This window comes from Liolophura sinensis, chromosome 3, assembly GCF_032854445.1.
Source record: "Liolophura sinensis isolate JHLJ2023 chromosome 3, CUHK_Ljap_v2, whole genome shotgun sequence".
Classification (NCBI taxonomy): Eukaryota; Metazoa; Mollusca; class Polyplacophora; order Chitonida; family Chitonidae; genus Liolophura; species Liolophura sinensis.
In genome coordinates, this window is record NC_088297.1 from 20,912,313 (window position 1) to 20,935,034 (window position 22,722).

Here is a 22,722-nt window from a genome sequence, read left to right on the forward strand (position 1 = left end):
AGAAAACCAAAATCATTATGTTCAGATGTCTTTAATCTGACATTGGTTCAGCTTCTCAACATGACATGTCAAGAGGACATAGATGCCCAGCTAAGCTTACAGTCAACACTACAGCTGGACTTGACACTTAGCCCTGACAGCTCTCAGGAACTGTTCATGTATTTCTGCCGGACAGTACTTATTCATGTATTTCTGTCAGACAGTACTTATTCATGTATTTCTATTACACAGTAAGTTGCACTTCTATTATGCAGTACTTGTATATCTGTCACACAGTACTTGTATATCTGTCGCACAGTACGTGTAATTCTATTACACAGTAAATTAAATACACTTGAACGTCTGTCACATAGTACATACATGAACACAGTACACCCTTACACACAGTTTATCTAGTTTTCTGTCACCTCTGGGCTCAGCCCATTTTCCAAGTGTACATGTATTCTGTATAAACACATTGCATGTATTTGTATTTCTGTCGCACATTAGGCCTACATACATGTACATTTCTGTCAAAGAGAACATGCATATCTGTCACACCATACATTTATATCTGCTGCACAGTACAAATACATGTGTTTCTCACTCATGCATTTCATCGACAAAATGAGATATAGATGAGATGGACTACAGTGTTTCCCTCTAGCAAAAGTTATACTGAGTAAGGCAGGGCCATATATCTAGAGCTGTTTTAATTCCAGAAATCATATGGGCTCCCAAACTAATAAAGCTGTAGTAAAATTAGGAAATGAATTGAACAACAATATAGGAGAGTTTACCAATAAAAGTTCAGTTTTCATACAAATTTATATCACTCACAAACTTAAAAGCTCTTAGAAAGCAGCATTTTGAGTTACATGTTACAAAATTTCTTTATGCACAATGACAGTGTTGCCTTTAAAGTTTGGGATTGTAACCTTCATTTTTGTTATAGCCTTGTGGAGCGTCTTGCTGTAGAACAGTCAACTCCCTGCAATTTGGTTGGATTGATTCAGAAGGGTTCGTGCTGCTGACCCTGCCCCCTGCCCCTGGTCTGTCCTATGCAGTGCTAACTGTGAATCTCTGACAGATGCCACCCTGTCTGTTTGTTGAAGATTGCTTGTGACACAAGTGCACCTTAGCCCTTATAATTCTTACATTTAGCTAGCAGTCTGAAAGAGATGACAAGTTGACAGGTATGTCGTTTTTAATAAGGTCGAACTCGCAGACAAATTGTGAATATTATTGTAAATCATGGATATGGTGAGACAGGTAATGACATGGCACTGACCTGTATGTCACAGACAGACAAGAAATTCTGTCCTGGATACCAAAAGTTAGCCCGGCTTGTTGAGTACAATATCACCAGGTTGTCGGCTAGGACCCATGTAACACCAACGAAATCAAGACTTGTCAACTTGTGATACTGTTTGTTAAACTTTCTGAAAATATTTTGAAACTGCAGACATCCTGTTGATTTATTTTTTTGTCCTGTTGGAAAAATAAGTGGAATGCTATGAGCGTTACCTTCAGCCATTGGCGTATTCATATATGTACATATATATATATATATATATATTAATAGGTGTATGTCCTCACAGTTCTCACCTACATTCATGAAGGTTTCCTGTGTCAGTGTGAAATCGACTAGAAAAACATCAGCATCTCACACAAAAAGCATGAAAGGACTAAGTAGCGAGTTGCTCTTTCACTTTGTGCTGGTGACTTCATTGTATTGATACTTTGAAAGTGCATTTTATGCAAACGTGTTCAATCTTAAAGTCATCAAATATTAGTGTAGGTCAGCAGAAAGGTCTTTAGGGGACATTTGGCACATTAAAGCCTTATGTAGGATGTAAGGGGAGGTAACTGGGCTTAGGGCCCATTTGAGAGTGACACAGTCTAACAACCATAACTGATTAGGGTGCAGTACATCAGGGCTATGTCTAGAGCCATTTTAGGTCTGGAGCTCTCCAACTTTTTGGTTGCTCAAACTGTATTAAAACTAGCAATATTATAGAAAAACTATTTAAACAAGTATAGTAGACAAAACATATGATGGTTTACCAAGAAAAAATTTAGTTTCTGTTCAAATTTCTTCATTCAAAGACTTAAAAACTCTGGGAAAGCATCATGTTGAGTTGGGTTTATTAAAATTTTAATGCACAGTCACAATGTCACCTGTAAAATTTTGAAAACTGAATGTGTGTTCTGAAACTGAAAGTGAGACCAACTTGACCTGACACATTATACAGTACAGGATGCATGTGTAGTGTACACCTAATGTGTTTCCTCCCTCCATAAGTATGGCATAGAACACCAGTCAAATACATAAATAAATAAATATAACGTGATGAGGCTTAACTTTATTTCACCTAAAGTTAAGCATTTTTCATATGGTGCATTTTGTGTGATTCTGGTTGATTCATCCACTTCGTAGGGTGAAGTCTTGTAATTTCCTCTCTGGAAAAGTGTTTTTCCCTCAAAGGTGCCTTTTTAAAGGATACATGAACATGTTGGCTTTATTTTTTAACATGCAGATTATCATGTGTGAATTAACATATAAGAGAACAAACAAATTTTTCAATTTTCACTTTTGGCGGGGAATAAATGGCTTCAAAATACAGTTTTCTTAAGTCTCCAGTGGTCAGTCCGGAAATTAAGTAGCTTGCAGCGGTGACATCAACAATGATCTCTGTGTATAAAGAACTCTGCGGGAACAGATCAAATGGGTCTGGCCAAATTGGGGTGGGGGTGTGGGGAACAGACTGAATAGGGGCGGGTGGAGGTGCGCCAATTGGGCGCTACGCTGGCCTGAAGAAACCATGCAGTATCTGTGTAAGTGTCGCCTTGCCCACAATGTAGCAAAGTGGTTCACCGAGTTTGGGGGGCTCCGGGGGGTGGGGGGTAGTGGGTGGTGGGATGGGGTGTTTACCGAGTTCCAAGCAAGATCAGCGATGTCGTAATTTCTGAAAAAATTTGACTTGATAGAAAACATGCATAATGTAGAGGGGTAATTAACAGGTATAAAAATACCTTTAAATTGAACTTTTTTAGCAAAATTGCCGGGGCATATTTGTCTTCATTTGGCATAGAAACATAATCTTTGTTTGATACATGTAGTTTCTTTTCATGTATCCTTTATGGCCATTATATGCTTTTGACAGTGCAGTTTTACTAACCAAACTTTACAGGTATATGAAATACAGTAGTTACCTGGATGTATAGTGCACTTAGTGTTACATATACATTTCTTGGTCAGGCTTTGTATTTGCCATATATATATATATACCTGTATGTGTTTGTTCTTTGGAATTTGAGGTTTTGTTGTTGAAGAAAGTGTAAATTTCTCTAGTTAAAGTGTCAAGAGGAAATACACATAGGTGTTAACTGAATAAAATGTTCAAAATGACTACAAACTACAAACCTGGCCTAGCACAGAGCTATTCAATTTTTGTTCACAAGGAATATTGGATATGACTTGAGACGTGTCAGAAATGCCCAAATAGTGAGGACAGGAAAAGAGGATTGTCAGGTTTTTAATTGTGTCTTTGGATGGTTGAATTCTGATAATATAGACTTCTCACCATTGGGAATTGGATGCAGTTGTATTGATGGTGGATGTGTGATGTTGTTAACACAAATTTAGGTCACCATTCATGTTCATATATGTATGTGATACATGTATATTTTTGCTAATCCACCATCAGAAGGAAAGAGGGCATCCAAACCTCTCCCATCTTAAAGATGTAGAAAACAGGGTGACCAAAAAGCATCAGTCAGGGCCATGGTTAGAAAAAATTAGGGTCCTGCTCAAAAACCTGGAAAGAATTTGTTTTCATGAAATGCAAATCAGAACAATGATGTCTAAGAGCTTTCAAGACATATGAAAGAAATTTGTATGAAAACCAAACTTTTATTGGTAAATCATCACACTTAACTTCAAAGATAGTACTTGTTAGTTTGATACATTGCTTGGTTAGTTTGTGATTGAGGGCCTAAACTTGTTATGATACTAAACTGGCTCTAAATATTGCCCTTGCAGTGTTTTTTCTAAATTCTTTTTCACCCATCCAACACTTTTACATTTGTAGATTTTTATTGGAATGCTAAGTGTCATTACAGTGTTTTAAATTTTATTAGTGCTAAAAAGTTACCATGCAGGATTTTGAGAAGAACAAGTGTACTCGTTCATACATAAGTCATCTGCGTCCAGCCTTCTCACATGGTATTAATCCTATCCACCCACCAACCCACAGACCCAAGACAAATGTTCCCTAGCTAGCGGTGCACTGCTAAGACCATGGGCAGCACAACTGTTACGGGGCCAATTTGCAGTGCAAATCTTGCAGTGCTCCTTTAGCATGGTGATAATGATCATCATATTGTCAGACTGCCTTGTCAGGCTTGTACAGATGCCCAGTGAACCACCCCTTAATGATATCACCCCTTGATTGCCTCATTCATCTCACAGTGTCAGCAAAGTTGCATGTACCTTAACTCTCCTAAAAATTCACATGCTCTGACTTGTGTAACGGCATTCTGACACCAGGTCATGTTTTTTTGTCCTGACAGAAAATGTAGAGTTTTTGTAGGTTGGACACTGTGGTGAAGGGGTTTATTCCACCCATAGAACTGACCGCTGTCATGGTATGCATGAACATGGAAGTGAAAAAATTCTTGTCAAGTGTAGCATTATGCAACTGCCAATAACTGAAATATGTATATATGTATATCTCCATATATATACATATATATACACATATATGTATATTATTATATATATATATATACAAGATTACATTTTGTAGCTTTTAAGCAATACTGAAGACAAGTATAGAAACTTTGGAAGATATTTTTCTCTTTAAAGATGTTGTCTAGGTTATTGTGCCGTATGGCTACCTTAGTTACGAGTTAAAATACGAAAAATTGATTTACGACATTTTGTGAGAGGGAAATTTGTTCATTTGATTTTGGAGACAAAACTACATTGGTTGAGTTGGCCAATTTCTTGGCTTCACCAGAAGTATGATTTTATCAGTCCATACAGAATAATGCTTTCAGAATATGCTTGAGTAAACACTTTGTAAACATGCAAAAAAGTTGAAGAATTCCAGGTAATACATGTACCTCTAAACATGCAGACACACATGTTCATACTTGACAGTGTTCATGTGTGAAAATTCCAGCAAACCCATGCTGACTGTTATAATGAAAATCTCCACCATTTGGGACATGAATTCCACTTAGTCTTGTGGTAAAATCAATCCAAGCCTTGACATTTTCTCCTCACTAACAGGTGCCCTCTCTGTAGATCACAGAGATCCCACTAGCCCTTCATGATGGCATCAGCGGCCTGTGAATTATTACCTAGTCTATTGCAGATTTCATTTCCCTCCATAGAAGTCTCTGATGAGGAGAGGACATGATGGAGTGGGCTGTCGAAGAACCTTGATAGTCATTGGATGTCTTCTCATGTTATATTAAATAAGGTTGGCTTTTCTCTGAATGTACATTACCCGCCGTTGAGTTTCGGCGTTCTGTAGGGGAGATGCAGGGAGTTAAGTTACTTGGGAAAGGGCCACTTGTTCATGTCAACATACAATGTACATGTACAATCTGGACTAGAGCATGTGGGCTAAAAGTGTTTGCTGATCTTCATAGATTTCAACTGTCTTGTAATTACACCAGAGGAACATAAGGAGAGTAAGGTATTTGACTTAATAAGGAATTTCTAACATAAGTTACACAGATTTTACATGATTCTTAGTTCCATTCAGCTTGAGCTTAAAATGTGTTCTGAAGTCTGAGTGGAAGGTTGAGTGATATCCTTCATGAAAAATGTAAGCACCAGATGTACTATTTTATAACATTTATTGGCCTCTAAAAACATACAAATTTTAGACAAATGTTTGGGCAAATATAGTGATTGAAATATTCACCACAGTAATACCTGTAATTGGACAATGAAAAGCAAATTCATCAAATCAGTTTATAGGCACAGTTTTCAATTACCCCTATTTGTGTCAGAAAGAAAGGCAAAACTGTTTCAGTGAATGTACTGAAAGTACATATGGTAGACTAAAGTTGAGATATACATGTATATTGCAAGTATATGTGAGGAAAATGTAATTTTGATTACACCATCAGTTTCACCCATTCTCATTGTTCATGGGACTGCGAGACAGAAAGCAGGAGATGCAGCTTTTGTGGCCATTTTCGCTGATTTAGGTACATTTAAGTCTTCCAAGAATATGACTGTATACATTATAAATTGTACATCACTACTGGGAAAGTACATTGGTAACATGCCAAAGGGCGATGGCCTAGTATTCCGTGCAACCAGACTACATATACATACTTTCTACAGATTCATGTGCGAAGGAAAAAATGAATTCAAATCTGGATTTCAGTCTGAAATCATAAACCAGTTTGTCTTTAATTATCATTTTGGAGCAGAAGGCTACCCTGGAAAAGTAGCCAGCTACCTGCTACAGAATTGGTTAACGGGATATACCACCGAAAGAAATTCAGAAATTTTGAGCTGGTTCAGCTATTCAAAAATGAATTGCTTTTGCCTCCTAAGTAAATTTCCAGGTCATTTTTTTCTCTCGAAAAATGTCAACTAAGAGAATTACAAGGGAAATTTGTCACTGGTCTAAGCTGTACGCCTGATGAGATAACATGCAAATGAGGCAGCACAAAGATTCTCACAGTTTGATGCAATGTTTACTCTTGGATCACACATGTAAACAGTATGATAGATTGAAAGCAAATTATAAGTCTGATAAACTAGAAACATTCTTCCTTTTTATCAACAATGTGTTTTAAAGTATTTGTAATTCTGACAATCTGTACTGCAGAACTGAAGTTACATGGTTGGCCGCATAATTACAACACAATTTCTGCTGTTGTCTAGAGAATCCAGTCCAAAAAGTTTAGTCTTCTAAACAAAGCGATTTCATTGAGTTGATTGTCAAAGGGAAACCCTGGATAAAGCTTAACATTCTATTGTTCACTCAAAGTCAGTAGACATGTGGAAGTCTCAACTTTATGTAGATGACGTCTAACTGAACAGAACAATTTTTTCGTCGTTAGTAATTTGTCTCTTTAAAGCTCATGGTGACATGCTCTGTTTTCTACAGAAGTAACAGGCTGCAAGTATCTGGTAACAGTCATTTAATGTACCCCTGAAACAGTATTAGGAAAATTGTTCAAGGGTCTGTTTTACAGGACAATGTGGCATTGTATATAATACAAGCAGTAGTCAAATGCAGGTTTCATGTTACTGATAATTCAGATGATGAAAAGTTCTGAAGATGTCATTTATATGCAAACATGCATGTATTAGGCAACATCTGTTCAATGCGATGTTAACAGCATTAGAAGGGCTTTTTTTGCTGTGCAGATGCTTGCACATGTAATGACATGCTTCTAACTGCAGCACACCAGGCGCTGCATGACAATTTTTGCATCACCTCTTTACTGTTGCCATGGAAATGTCTCGGTAAAGCTTAAGACAACTTGGATTGTTTTCTATACCTGACCAGACTGTGATCTTCAGAACATGCATGTATATCCATGCATGCATTCAAACAGAACATTGGCGTATAAATTGCCTTCAAATCTAGTACTACATGTACTAAGTCTGCATGTATTTCTTGGCATTTAGATGGTTTGTTGTGACAGCATTAACAAAGCGAAATCCATGCCGATGCATCATTTTTCAAATTCACCATTCATGAAAATATCAGGGACACAAGCAGGCTGTTTTTCATGCCCATAAAGGCTGCCAGATTATATAGATAATTTAATGCCCAAAACATGATAAGATAATTTTTTTCTTAAAATGTGTATATTTGACTAATTTGATTTAATACATTTATTAATTCTAATTATGAATCAGTGTCCATGTTGTTGGGAAGCATGGTTAACCTGGTATCAGACATTTTCACAATTTCTTGATTTTATCCGAAATTATGGGCCTCAACAGCCCCTTTATATGAGCGTGCTAATGCTATTATACACTAACACAGTGACTCTGGAGCCTTTCATCAGTGCAGTTTCTGTGAGTTCACGTCCAGCTCATACTGTCATAAGTTTAACAGATCAATTCTTGAAAAAAATCATGCAGTTAAACAATCTCTGTTTCTGTTGAAGTCCATATGATCACAAATGTCCAATAGTATTTTATTTCACAAACTAAACAAATTCAACTTTAAATTTTACATTACTGTCCTTCATGTTCAATCTGTTAAAATTTAAGAAAACTCAGTATTTTCATAACTTGTGAACTTTCCATTCATTTCAACTTTACTGTCTCTAGTACATAGTTCAGGTCATATAATCCTCCAGGTGTTGCGATTTTCACAGTTCTGCCACTGGATGTTCTGACTACAGGTACAGCTTGTTCTGGTGTAGGTCTGTACATCTGGTGATCACTGAATTTTGGTTATTGTTCGCATTTGTTGGAAGTTTACACTCGGGTTCTGCTGTCGTATTTCTTACAGGTGTACTCACGGACACCCTGTTGTGAAGGTTACTTAAAGTAGGCAGAAGCATGTTAAATTTCTCAGCATGGAACTTGTCCAGTCTTCCATCCTAAGTCCTGACTTGATATGAACGTATGTCAGTATGGCATTCGACTTGTACTTTAACCCAGTTGCACGATCTTCCAGTAGGTTTGATCCTAGCAACATCTCCATTTTTCAGGGAAAACAACTCCTTTGCAGTTTTGTTGTGGTAATTTACCTGTTTTGCTTTGCGCTCTGTTATCTTTGATTGCACACCTTTGACTGTCTTAGTTTCCAGTAATTTATGTGAAGTAGAGATAAGTGATGAAGAAGAGAGCTGGTAACATGCTCAATATTGTAACCCCTCATGAACTTAACTGTTGTAGCGAGCTCTGTTGTCTGTCATAAGTTCATCACAGATTCCATATGTGCTTTTAGTTTTGGAATAACACATTTTGCTGTTATCTTCCAGTCGGTCTGCTTTGAAGAAACTCAAGTTGGTAGTTCTTGCCATTGAACGCAAACAGATCACTGCCCAGTGTCTGCTCAGTAAGGGCGATTAGGAATTGCATGATTAATCACTGGTTACTTTTGCTGTTCATTTTGGAACGTTGAACACACACTGCACTTTCTAATGAACTGTTCTATCACGGTTCATATTAAGCCAATATATCGTTTCTCGAGCTCTGCGCAAACAACCCTGAACATGTGACTAGAGTGCAGGCATGACACAGTATCATCACGAAGAACTTGTGGAATTACAACTCATTCCCTTTTGAATATGATTCTGTTTTGCACTCCTGCACGGAAGGGGAATACAACAGTACTGCCGAGTCTAGCAGTTCCTTTCTCTCTGGCCATCTTTTCTGAATCATAGTTTCCAGTTTACACAAGTCAATGTCGGATTCTGTAGCACACTGGACACTTGTCACTCACTGCCAGGGGTGTGAACCTGGTTGATGGATTCAGTTTCTTGTTCAGTATTTGAAAGTAAATCCATTGTGAAGACAGTTTTCCCATCTTGATTTGGCCTTTTTCTGTACAAACCCCTACTTCTACCTGTGTCATGGTTCTATTTATTTAGTTAGTTAGTTATTTATTTGATTGGAGTTTTACGCCGTGCTCAAGAATATTTCACTTCTACGACGGCGGCCAGCGTTTTGTTGAGAGGGGGGGAACCCACGAAAATTCCGCAGGTTGCGCCAGACCTCCACATGTATGGCCGAAGAGGAAGCTGGTACGAGTGTCATGGTTTTAACTTGATGACTAGTCGCTTCCCTCGCTCTGCACGTGTCCAAACATGACTGTAGACAGAGTTGTGCCTGCTGGGGTAATTTCTTTCGGGTGGCATTGTCTCTTTTCCGAACAACAGTCTTGTCACGAATTAGATGGTCTTCTAGTTTACCATAATTACAAGTGCTGGCGAGTGGCCATAATGCAGCTGCATATGTGTTAAGGTTCTCATATACATGTAATTGCTGATCTGTCTTGTTAGAACAGAACCTCTCAAATATCTCGGTTGTCTGTCCAAGACAGAACATTTCAAACTTCTTCAACATTGCTTTCACATCACCACGCTCTTCTTCATTTTCAGACACCAGTCCATCATACACATTTAGATCATCAGCCCCTAGGTATGTAAGGCTAGTAGCAGTTCTTTGCTACATATCCCCGGTAGCTAACCCACTTGCAATCTCATAGTTTTCCCACGCACGCTTAAATCTCTTCCAGTTATTGGCTATATTGCAGCTGAGATCTAATTTTGGTGGAAATGGAATGTTTATTGGAATTTGTACAATTCCAGGTGCCCCATTTTGGTCCTGTTGTGTAGCCATATTCCACTATTATGTTCACAATTTGTCTTTACTTGTGTCAGTTCATTGAAATTCTACTTCACATACGGGTTGAACCCCACTTGGCTATGTAGTCATTCTTGCTTACCATACTTTTTTTTCTCTTATCCTGGACAGCGTAAGCGAATCAGCATTATCCAAGTCTCTTATATGATCTACTGTGTACAGTTGATATAAAACACTGCTTACCCTGACGATATAACCGGAGAGTTCTGAGCGCAAATGTTCGTTATGTGAGAAAATAACACAAAACACGAAGTTTTAAAAATTTAGTGTTCTACAACCACATCAGTCACCTGTTGTCATTCAATGAAAAGATTCACAAGGTCCATATTTCGTCAAGAAAGTGACAGTTTTGGATCGCCAATCTTGTCCTGAGGGATCGTTTCAAAAATCTTTTGACACCATGTTTTGTTCTTCAGGAGGAACTTGAGTGAAACAAGTTAACAAGCAAGCGAAGTGAACTGAAGACGGTAAACTGACTTACTGTCTGACTAATTCGTCACAACTGCATTTGAGTGGGGGTTAAAGCTAAACTTGTGTTAAAACGATCACATACTATTAAAAAGGACGGATTATGATTACAGCCTCCATGGCGTAGTGGGTAGTGTGTTATCACAGCATACTGACCCAGGAGGCAATCACTTCGACTTTGTCCAGCTCATGCTGGCTTCCTCTCCAGCCTGATGTAGGAAGGTCTTCCAGCAAATGGGGATGAATGTGGGTTCCCCCTGGGCTCTGTCCGGTTTCCTTCCCACCATAATGCTGACTGCCATTGTAGATGTGAAATATTCCAGTTAACCATGTACGTATTACATATAAACTGGCCCAATCCAGTAGTATTAAAATTGAAATTCAAACTGAACCCTTTATTGACATATGAAGAGGTAAGTCTGTGAGAATTGCCTTCCCTGAGAGCGTTTGTAACGATAAATGAATAAGCGTTTCATTTTCTAAATATGACTGAAAATCAAGAACACACTGTTATAAACATTATCTGCAAGCATTAAGAATTAAAAATGACTGTAAGTCAGGAGGCTTGTCATGTACCTGACGAAGGGCCATGGTTTTTCCCTCCCATTAAACTGTCATGTTATTGAGCATGACATTAAAAACTAGTCGAATGATTAGATATAGAAATAACAGTGAAATAAATAAATGAATAAAAATCAGAAGTTACTTTTATGCATGAAATAATGTTTCGGATTTTGTGGGTAAAATGTGAACAAAATTCCCAGAGAAGCGCCGTGATAACAACTGATTACGTGTTACCTGTGTGTTACCTAATTGTGGTCAGTCTACTCTGGTAAGATATCTTTGACTCATATCCCGATGTTACATATGTAGCCTGTATAATGTCATAAAGGCTATAGTAGATAAACCGGGCAGGGTGTTACACCACTAGCAGCAGTAGGCTGGCATTAGGGAAAGAGTTATCTTCTGGGTTTATATAGATTTGGAGAATGACGTGTGGAAGAGTATGTATGCGTATGTATGTATATATAGTGGCTGAGGTATGTATTACATGGGGTCAGTGTAGGGTCATCAGGACAGCAGCGTTAACAGCCCTATTGGCTAACTACACACATACGCACACAAGTGGATTCGCTTGACCGCTGTAGCGCGGAGGGCAGTGCAGGTCGATTGCATATACAGGTATATAGTGTATAGGCTGATAGCATGTAGGTGGTTTAACTGAAGCATATAGATCTGTTTGGACACTGATGTATGCCTTAGATATAGAGGCTTTTACATCTGAACTATTGTGCCTGGTCAGTGGATAGTGTGACTGGAAGTGTAAGTGCCATGTTTTTCAGCATTTTATAGCTGGTACATCCATTTGTTTGCTTTCTGTACTGTTGCAATGTAGACCTTCCACTTGCTGCTCCAGCCGGATTTTGTATAAGCTACTGGAGTACCAGTGACCAGTGATCATTAGACCGTGTCCAACAGGACAGTCCTGGGCACCGTTACTTTTCACCGGCTTTTAAATCTGCTCGTCTGATCATGGGGATTGACTAATGAAACAGTACAGGTAATCTCCAGTTTTAGATTAGCCCTACCCTACACTAATTCCATAGCTTATGTGTGGGAGGGGATATACATGTAGACAGGCAAGTTGATGAAGTATTTTATGCATTTATTGTTTATATACTGTTTATACACTGATAAAAGTGTTATCTCACTGACTTTAATATTTAACACCCAAACACTTTGACGTCAAGAAAGAAATATTTTGTTTTCTGACTTTCCAATCTGAGCTCAGCAGGATAACGTTTGATGCAAGTTTAGTGATCTTCAACATTCCTACGTCACGCCTCAAAACATGATGGCATACAAGATGTCATGCACAAGTATGACATCACACTAGGTACATTTACCTGTGTGTGAATGCCTGCAGCTGAAACTTTCAATCTGAAAACGTTCAAAGACACAAGATCTTTTTATTATCAAAATATAAATAATATACAGAATATTATAGTATGAGGCCTGTGATAATGCACTTAACCTCAATCATTTCCACCTTTCACTCGAGCAATATGCATGGTATCCAACCCTGACTCTGCAATATCCTCTTCTGTGTATCCTACTCACATGCACATGTATAGTAATGTTGATATAAAAAGGCAGGTTTGCAAAGTGTTTGATACAGATGTACAGGTACAATTCACATTATTATATAATATTTGTAGAGGGCAGATTTGTGAAGTATCTGTCTGACCTACTACTCACCTGTACATTTAGTACTTCTGATAGGAAAAGATTTGCAAACTGTCTGATGTACAATTGACATAGTATACATCTGTGGTAACTTGTAATAATGCTGATATGAAAGGTAGATTTGCCAACTGTTTGATGTACAGTTCACATAGTATAGATCTATGTGAACTTGTAATAATGCTGATATGAAAAGGTAGATTTGCTAACTGTTTGATGTACAGTTCACATAGTGTAGATCTATGTGAACTTGTAATAATGCTGATATGAAAAGGTAGATTTGCCAACTGTTTGATGTACAGTTCACATAGTGTAGATCTATGTGAACTTGTAATAATGCTGATATGAAAAGGTAGATTTGCACACTGTTTGATGTACAGTTCACATAGTATATATCTGTGGTAACTTGTAATAATGCTGATATGAAAAGGTAGAGTTGCAAATTGCTTGATGAACAATTCACGTAGTATACGTGTTCAAAAGAAACTCACCAGGGTGAAATTTTATTTCATTAAATATGAAAGCTGACGAGAAGATAGCATAAAAAATGTATGCTGTTGTTCTTCAAAATTTTCACATGTTTGGAAGGTGTTTGTTTAAGCATGCTCTGAAGACAAATTTCTGGACTAATGTAGTTTTGTCACCAAAATTAAATTAAAAGTGTGGTTTCATCTGCAGAAAGCTTGAAGAATTAGGGTAATTTAAGACTGCAAGAGGAATTCAGTTAGAAGAAGCTGAAAATCACTGCATGAGATACCGCACGTAGAAACAAAACAGGCTGTCAAGCGTTGATGTATGTTAGTATGTGTTCTTGTCATTATTTTGAATTTTGGACCTTTTGTTATGAAATGTAAGACAAGAAAAACATTTAGAGCACTGTCCAAAACATTGCTGAGATGATGGATTTGTGAATGGGAGAAGAATGTCTATAATTTGTGCAACAGTATTCTAAGAAAAACATAATTTTTTGCTCAAAGTTTTTTACTCAATAACAGTAAGTTATATATCACATGTGTTTACCGTAGTTTGAATGCATTGGTCCTTGACCAGTGAGATTGGTATTTACATTCATTAACAGAATCAGCCATGGCTTCAGTTTAAGTTAGCTTTGCCAGATGCATGTACATATAGTTGGTAAAGATGCAATACTTAGTTTTCTACAAAATGGCATTTACTTACATGTAATTAATCGGACCAAACCTGTATAATTTATAAGTGAAATACTATCAAACAAGCTTGAATGGCCATGACCCTAGCTGGGGTTTAACTATGTGCCTTATGTAGCTACCGTTCCATTTGTCAAAGTGGAGTAGGAAATTTTATATTAGCACTATTTGTTTTCTCTGTTTACAGGCAGAGATAGGAAAAAATAGAATATGGATGCCCCAAAAAGTGCTATATGAACCCTATCTTTCACATTTCTGTTTCATTTTTTTGTTTATTTATTTGTCTGGAGTATGCTATGTCAAGAATATTTAACTTACACAACGTGGGCCAGCATTGTAGTGGGACGAAACCTGGCAAAGGCTAGGAAAACGCACATCCATCTGCAGGTTGCTGCCAGATCCTCCCATGTAGAACCGGAGAGGAAGTGAACTCAGCTGAATCTCACAGCATTCACATTGGTGACAAGCTACTGGGTCCTTGTGCTGCGCTAACATTTTAACCACATGGCCATAGTGGCACCCTTAACTCCTAGGGGAATGATGACTGCATTATGGTACAGAGGTCGTGTCCTTGGTTTGGTCATAACACATAATGCATGAGATAATACGCCTTTGCACACCTACTGAAAACGTGACAGTATTCTCTGCAGGGACGAGTGATTTTCAAAGTTTAGGGTCATAGTGACTTTATGAGAAAAACTGAAATTATCACAGCCTAAAAATTGTGTGGAGGAGGCGGCAGAGAAAGATGGAATGATGAGGTACCATAGTATTCTGCCTGTCCTGATGACCAGATGACCTACAGTCCAAACCTGCAAGCTCTTGTTTACCACTGCTGGTCTGTTTACTTCAAATATCTCAAGGCCACTCTCTCGCTGGCTGTTATACACGAAGAGTTATCTCCCTTGGGCATGAGTCACCTGAGGCTGACTGTTGCCTGGCTCTGCTGCCGGCCAGTGAACATGTACAGTGTATGTGTTTGTTCATGTTAGGGGTCTTGTGTATGTCTGCCTGATATGTGAAATCAATGCGATCTATCTGCTTTATTGTGCAGCACTGGCCACTGTTGGCTGTCAGGCTATACCACATATTGAAGCACATACATGTACTTTTCTGTAGTGTCCGGGATTTACCGAGCAGTCATCCAGGGGCTGGTTTTCAACCAGCAATTTTTGACTGGAGTGGAAAATTTGAAGTTGAATAAAAATAATATTGACTCAGACAGTCTTGGTACATGGCCAGTGTTAGACCTTCAGCTATCTTCTGTAATTCAGGTATATGCAGGTTTCTTGTGTTTGCATTTTTTTTTTTTAAATTTTATGAACTAAGGAGTTCTAAACCATATGGTATGAATATACAGTTCATACGCTGACAGCACTGTTGATATAATATCTACATCTACGGGGTCATATCTGGGAAAAACTTGAAGCTTCTGATCCCAAACTTTGATGGTGTCTTAAGAGAAAACTTATAAAATGCAAGTCAGAATGATGCTTGCCAGTACTTGTAGGTTTCAAGTCTGTGAATGAAAGAAATTTGTCCGAAAGCTAAACTTTGCATGGGTAAACCATCATATTTTTGTTCAATTTATTTCTTTGTCTTAGCACAGCTTGATTAATTAGGGTGCACAAACATTTTCACACCTAAAATGGCTCTGGATATTTTGGTCAGAAGTCGTTACTTTGGAGATAACAAGATTCAGGTATTATTTATTTACTTTTTTTTTTTTTAAGCTTTCATGATTGTTATAGGGTATACATTGTCATCTTTGGACTAGTGACTTGTATGTGACATCATACTTGTGCATGTAACAGTAAAGTTGTATCCCTTTGTGATTCCATACGAAGATACAAATAGGCCGTGGTATTAGTAGTGTAAAGTTTTAAGAAAAGTTTTGTGCATGAATAATGTTCAGAAAAAAACACAACCCTTTTGATTTATGGTCTCAAATGTACTTGTACATGTGTTTTGATAAGTGCCTTGGAATCCTTATGGTACATGTACGTCGGAGGGTCTGTCAGTGTGAATGGTCGTGGGTTTCTGGTTCCCTCCCACCATAATGCTGGCCGTCATCATATAAGTGAAATATTCTTGAGTACGGCCAAGAATATCATTCAAATAAATAAATAAAGAAATCCACAAGCACTCAGTTTGTGATGACCTCATACATGTATGTAAGTAAAACTTGAGGCATGGAAACATTTTGGAGATCTAGACCAAACTTCACAGAGCCTGCAATGCCATAATTACACCTGTTACAAAACTGTCCCCACATAGGCTGTGCATATAAAATATACAGGTACGTTTGCATTAGTTGTCCAAGGTTATCATGATTTATCAAGGTTTGCAGCTGCTCAGAGCCAGTCACCTGCACACTCTTTGGTCAAACGACTAAGAGTACAAGGTTGAAAACAAAGCGAATTTAAGCCTTGCCGAAGATATGAAAGTAAACAATGAAATATATAGCTTTTAATTTAGGTACGAAATTCTTTCTGGAAATTGATCAGAATCAGTCTTATCATATCAGATGTGATGGTTTCAGTGTTACGTAGTACTTGAAACAGGAATCTGGAAAAATGTGCACTTTCGCCCATGTTATGTCATGTGTTACTTCGAACATCAGGACTCATGCTGGCTTCCTCTCTGGCAGTATGTGGGAAGGCCTGCCAGCAACTTGACGATGGTCGTGGGTTTCCCCCAGGCTCTGCCCGGTTTCCACCCACCATAATGCTGACCGTCGTCGTATAAGTGAAATATTCTTGAGTACAGCGTAAAACACCAATCAGATAAATAAATAAATAAATCGAACATCAGGAAACTGCAAAAGAAGCATTTTGCCCATTTAGTTCGATGTTATTTATTACCAATGGCTCCTTGCAAGAAAACCCGTATGCTCAAATGAACTATAAATGAAGGTGGTTTGATACCATTTGGTTTCCTCCCATGTGACAGCCATGCACATGAGTGTATGTGTTACAGTGTACTTGTGTCAGTAAGTGATGCACTTTGTGAAAAATCCAGTGGCCATGAACATCAACAAAAAATCGTAGACTTGTACAAGTGAATATAATACACAGTTTGTTTTCCTTAGAAATGTTGATTAAATGTTTTTCATACGCCCTAATTCCTCAATCTTTATGAAAGGATATGAAAGGGCAACTTTCAGGGGAATTCATGCACACATATATAATTTGATTTTGGAGACAAAACTACAGTGGTTGTATTGACCATTTTCAGTGCTTGACAAAAACTATAATTTTATCAGTCTACACAGAATAATGCTTTCAGAATATGCTTGAATAAACAGCTTGCAAACATATGAAAAGGTTGAAGAATTACAGTAGGCACCAACACAACAATTATACAATAGCATTTGGCTCCTAATAGGCCTGTATTACATCCTCCAAAATGTAACTTTATTCTTTAGACAGACTACAAAAGCCTGACAAGCCTATATTTATGGGAAGGTAAGAAAATGGACTCTGTGATGGTGCTTATTTTGTTTAGTATGATCTGCTTGATACTGTCATTTGTGGTTATCTGTATGTCTGCCTGTAACTGAAATTAAATAAAAGAAAAAGAAAAAAAAATACTCTTGTGATTGAAATGTGAATCACATGCAAAACAGAGTATTCCATTATTGAAAATGGAGTTGGTTAGGGAGAACACAGCTGTCAGTGATCAGTTCACACTACATGGGTGGGGGGGAGAAAGTCTAGAAACTGCATTAGTGATGCACAAATTTGTGAACATCAGAGCAGTTCTGAAAATCTCCGTCTATTGATGCTGAAACATAAAAATGACATTTTCTGGATGTATTCGGGTTAATGATGCCATTTTGTAGCACAAAGGCCAAGTTGGCAGTCATGACACAGCTGGCAGACTTTCCAGGTTGTGTATATGTACAATACATGTGCATATATCAGGCCAGCGATTTACAACCTACATCCGATTTTTCCGTGTTTCCCATCTCTGTGATGTACAATGCAAAGATCAAAGGATACCTGATCAAGTCCTTGTGACAGTTTGATCTCAAAATACCAAAGTGTTCCTTTGTACTTTAGACGCAGTTTTGGCTTGATCCAGTCATACCTGTGACAGCTGTTGACTCACACATGTATTTTCATGTGCGCACATGTACATGTACAATACATGACGTTTGAGTGATAGGACCCCTGCATCACTAATTTGTTTGAAACATTCACATGTTGAAAAGGTCAGTGAGTGAGTGCATGGGGTTTATTGTGGTACTTAACAATTTTTCAGTCATATAACGATGAAGGAATCCTTAGAATGCACGTAATGTGCCTCCTTGTCGCAGGACGGATTTCCACTCTTTTGTCTATTGCTGCTTCAATAAGACGCCTTACCAAAGGCAAGTAGGCCACCCCACCCGAGCCATTATACTGATACAGGTCAACCAGTTGTTGCGCTATCCCCTTCATGCTGAACTCCAAGCGAGGAAGCTGCAACTTCCTCTTTTAAAGTCTTCGGTGTGACCCGACTCAGGATTGACCCTGGATCTGACGCTCCGAAAGCAGACGCTCTGCCAACAGTGCTATCGGGGCCAGTTCATGTTAAAAGGTGTGCATTTCTGGATTGCTGAATTGGTCCTTTGAAAAAAAAAAAAATGGGTTTTAGAGGCAAATAAAGGTCCTGTGATATTACTTTAGGTGCTGAAACTTACATTTTCCAGTAGAATGTTATCCTATATTCCAGATAAACCTCATGTCACATTTTCTGTGACAAACAGAACTATCAGGATTCGGCAAAATGAGAAACTTAGTGAAGAATGAAATTCTAGGTCAAATGCAGTAATTGCAATGGGAAACAGTTTCCCGTTCTAATACAGTAATTTGTAATCTGTATAGTTTATTTCATAGAACTATAGTTTATTGTTTCATTGGCTATGTAATCTTTAGTTCATTTCTACTTGTGCAGTACATGACAAATTTGTTTGAGAACTAGGTTAACTGAGTGTTGATGAAGGCTGCAATTGCACAGTGCCCTAATTTATCAACCTTTTCGCGTATGAAAGAGCAACTTCCAGAGCTTCACAAAAAGTGTCATTTTAGTGTCATTGTGTACAAAGAGTAAATCTGTCAGAATATGCTTGAATAAACACTTAGCACACATGTGAAAAGGCTGAAGAATTACAGTAAAATGTTATCCATTATTTCAGGCTTACAGGTACATGTATGTGTATTAGTGTGGTACAGAAGGGTGCAGTTATGGTGGAACCAGGTGACTTTACATTTGACATTCAGTTGTAAAGAAGGTCAGCCAACTGGGTTACAGGTGTGATTCTGGTTCTCGCTGGTTCGACTGTGGCTTCAAATCAGGAGGTTTCTAAGATATACCTGGTGAAGCACGCAGGCTTACCTAGATCATTGGTTTTGTCCATCCGTAAATCTGACATCATGAAACAACGCCCCTCACATATCTTCCACCAATATGTTGTTGAAAATTTGTCGGGAAGTCTAGAGGTTCTGTTTCACCCACCCATAAAATTGGCCATTAGCATACATGTACAGGTGGAAGACTGATGTACATTGTACGGAGATTTTAAACAGCAAATAAATGAGTTCATGAAATCTAATGTTTGTGTCATTGTTTGTGTGTTTCAGTGTTGGTGGTTAATCAGGGTTCTGCCAGGAGGCATGACACTGTGAACAGGGATGAGCAATGATCAGAAGCCTGAACACAAATCATTTGCACAGTGAGTACAAGTTCTCTCCCTTGACCAGAACTCTTCTTTGATTCTTTATGCCCATTGAGGTTGTAAAAGCCGGAATCAGCATTCCAGGTGTCTTGCAAGTTCGTGCAGCTTTGAATGAGAGAAGATGGTTAGTATTTGTGATGTGGGGAGTAGCTGGATCAAGTAGATTACCATTAGCATCCACTGTAGACTAATGTATTTTAGTCGTGCTAGTTTTCAAGAGCTCTCACCTTATCTCGTCTAAACCTGCGTGAAATTGTGAGACTCCTGAATTACTGATGGAGTCTAATGTAAACTTCTTGACAGGTTCGCTACCAGGTTATCCGCTACCAAATATCCAGTAATGTTGGACAGTATCAGGATCTAAATGGATGTATATATTAATAACCATTTTATGTGTATACCGCTGTTGTTGGTTCTGAGTCAATTACTCATGCTCGAAAATAGTTAACCTACTTGTATCCTATCAGATAGGTATATATGTCGTTTGGAAAGTGGATTAAGTAACAGTATTATCGTTAATAGGGATTACACTTTCTGATTATGAACGATAATACTGTTACTTGTACCCTAATTCCTCAACCATTTCGCATATGACAGCATCTTTCAGTGCCAAATTTATGCACAATAATTATTAGATTTTGGAGGCAAAACTGCATTGGCTGGATTGACCATTTTCAGGGCTTCACAGAAAGTATAATTTTATCATTCTTCTCAGAATAATGCCTTCAGAATATGCTTGAATAAAAACCTTGCAAACATGTGAAAAGTTTGAAGAATTACAGTATGCATTGTGAATTGTTCATGTTTTTGCTTGTACGAGTTCGTATTTGATGCAACAAAAGCCTGACAAGCCTATATTTATGGAAAGGTAAGAAAATGGACTCTGTGATGGTGCTTATTTCGAAGTTACTGGATGGCTGTTGAAACTATGTCAAAGTGGTTTTATACAAGCAACCTGTTACGTGTGGTAAAGCATTTGAGTGAACTATTTGAATTATGTAGTTAATACAGAGCTATATGTACAGTATACACACACCTATAGCTATTGGAATGACCTTAATTCGTCATCCTCTGCATCCAGTATGTTGAAACATATTCAGAGAATTGTGAGATGTAGGGAAATGATTTGCACAGTTTCATGAAGATAGCATCTTTAATGACACAAACTAATCAGTTGGTATAATTTTATCAATCTGCACAGGACAGTGCCATCTGAAAAAGCTTCAGGTAATGTCTGGCAAATATGCAGGGGGTGCAGAATTGCAGTACTTCAGACTGATCAGTTAGGATGCAAATGTGAAGGCAGTGATATGGTGTTAAAGAGCATAGTGAATAGCGTTGTGTGTAAGTTTTATCCCGATTCAGAACCCATGCATTCATTAGTGAACGGCACTAAGAAACTTGCACCTCAAACCAAGGACATGTTCACAACTGTGTACAGTGCGAAGACGCTACATTGTGATAATACAGTGTGAAGACGCCACATTGTGATAATACAGTGCGAAAACGCTACATTGTGATAATGTAGTGTGAAGACACCACATTGTGATAATACAGTGTGAAGACGCCACATTGTGATTATACAGTGCGAAAACGCTACATTGTGATAATGCAGTGCGAAGACGCTACATTGTGATAATACAGTGTGAAGACGCCACATTGTGATAATACAGTGCGAAAACGCTACATTGTGAAAATGCAGTGCGAAGACGCTACATTGTGATAATACAGTGCAAAGACGCTACATTGTGATAATACAGTGCAAAGACGCTACATTGTGATAATACAATGTGAAGACACTTGTGATAATATCTCATGATTACAGGTCATGAGTAGGTTGTTAATGATGTCTCTTACTTCACCTGTTCTGTACAAAAGCTGGTTCAGGTGAGCAATGATCAAAAGCAACCACAAAACCTCATTTGCTTAGGTTTTGTGCCCTTCACTGACATTTTCCACTTATATCAAAGAGTTGAATGACTCATTTGTTGTTTCTTTATGGTTGTTTTCCAATTTTTTATTTGCTGTCGAAAACTTTCCAGTATAAAGGTACACTTAGGAACTCAGATGAATGTTTTCTGAATGAATGATGAATTATTTTAAGGTGTCTGATGTTCAGTAATAGCTGAACAGGTAACAACAGAGCTGGAGGCCAAAACAGTTCATTAAATAGAGCGAACAAAATGCATTGTCAAGAGAATTAGCAAAGTGACCATTTTCTAAAGAAGCATGAATTATTCTTAATGGACTGTCTACATTATGGTCGGTGTTAATTAAGATTAGAAGTAGAAAAATATGCAAATTTCAGGGTTTGCGTCATAAGTTACTTCAGAAGAGGGAAGATGATTTATGTCCTAGTAAGTGGAAGATGAAGTTCTGTCTTTTTCATGTGTCATGTGCGTTAGCCAGTGGCAGCAGGTGAGCAAAGTTAATTAAAAGAGCGTTGAATTTAAGTGGCGTCGAACTGAATGTTAGAAGCACCAAGTTTGTTTTACTTGGTCTAGGAAGGAACGAAAGTATTTAATATGACCTGCATGTGACAAATAAAAATTGGAGATTTGAGAACATTTGGTCATTTTAGAAATAATTTTTGTAAATTAAAAGAAATCTGCATGAATTTATAGGAGACAAGAGAAAAAGTGTATTCCTGAATTCCAGTCGAAAATAAAACCACGAAAGCCAAATTAACCAACTATGATCTCTAATCAAAAAATACAGTAATTTTGTAATTTTCTTTATTAATATACAATTTTCTATTAAAACTGAGAGTT

The 22,722-nt window shown here is 37.9% G+C and overlaps 1 protein-coding gene across 1 annotated transcript in view; it reads left to right on the top strand.

The window, feature by feature from the left end:
* Positions 1-22,722, top strand: part of LOC135463458 (nuclear receptor coactivator 2-like) — a 105,051-nt gene that overhangs the window by 1,090 nt on the left and 81,239 nt on the right. Inside the window, 1 exon segment of the mRNA XM_064740718.1 lies at positions 19,857-19,948. Within this exon segment, the coding sequence (XP_064596788.1) occupies positions 19,908-19,948 (41 nt within the window). The 5' untranslated portion in view covers positions 19,857-19,907.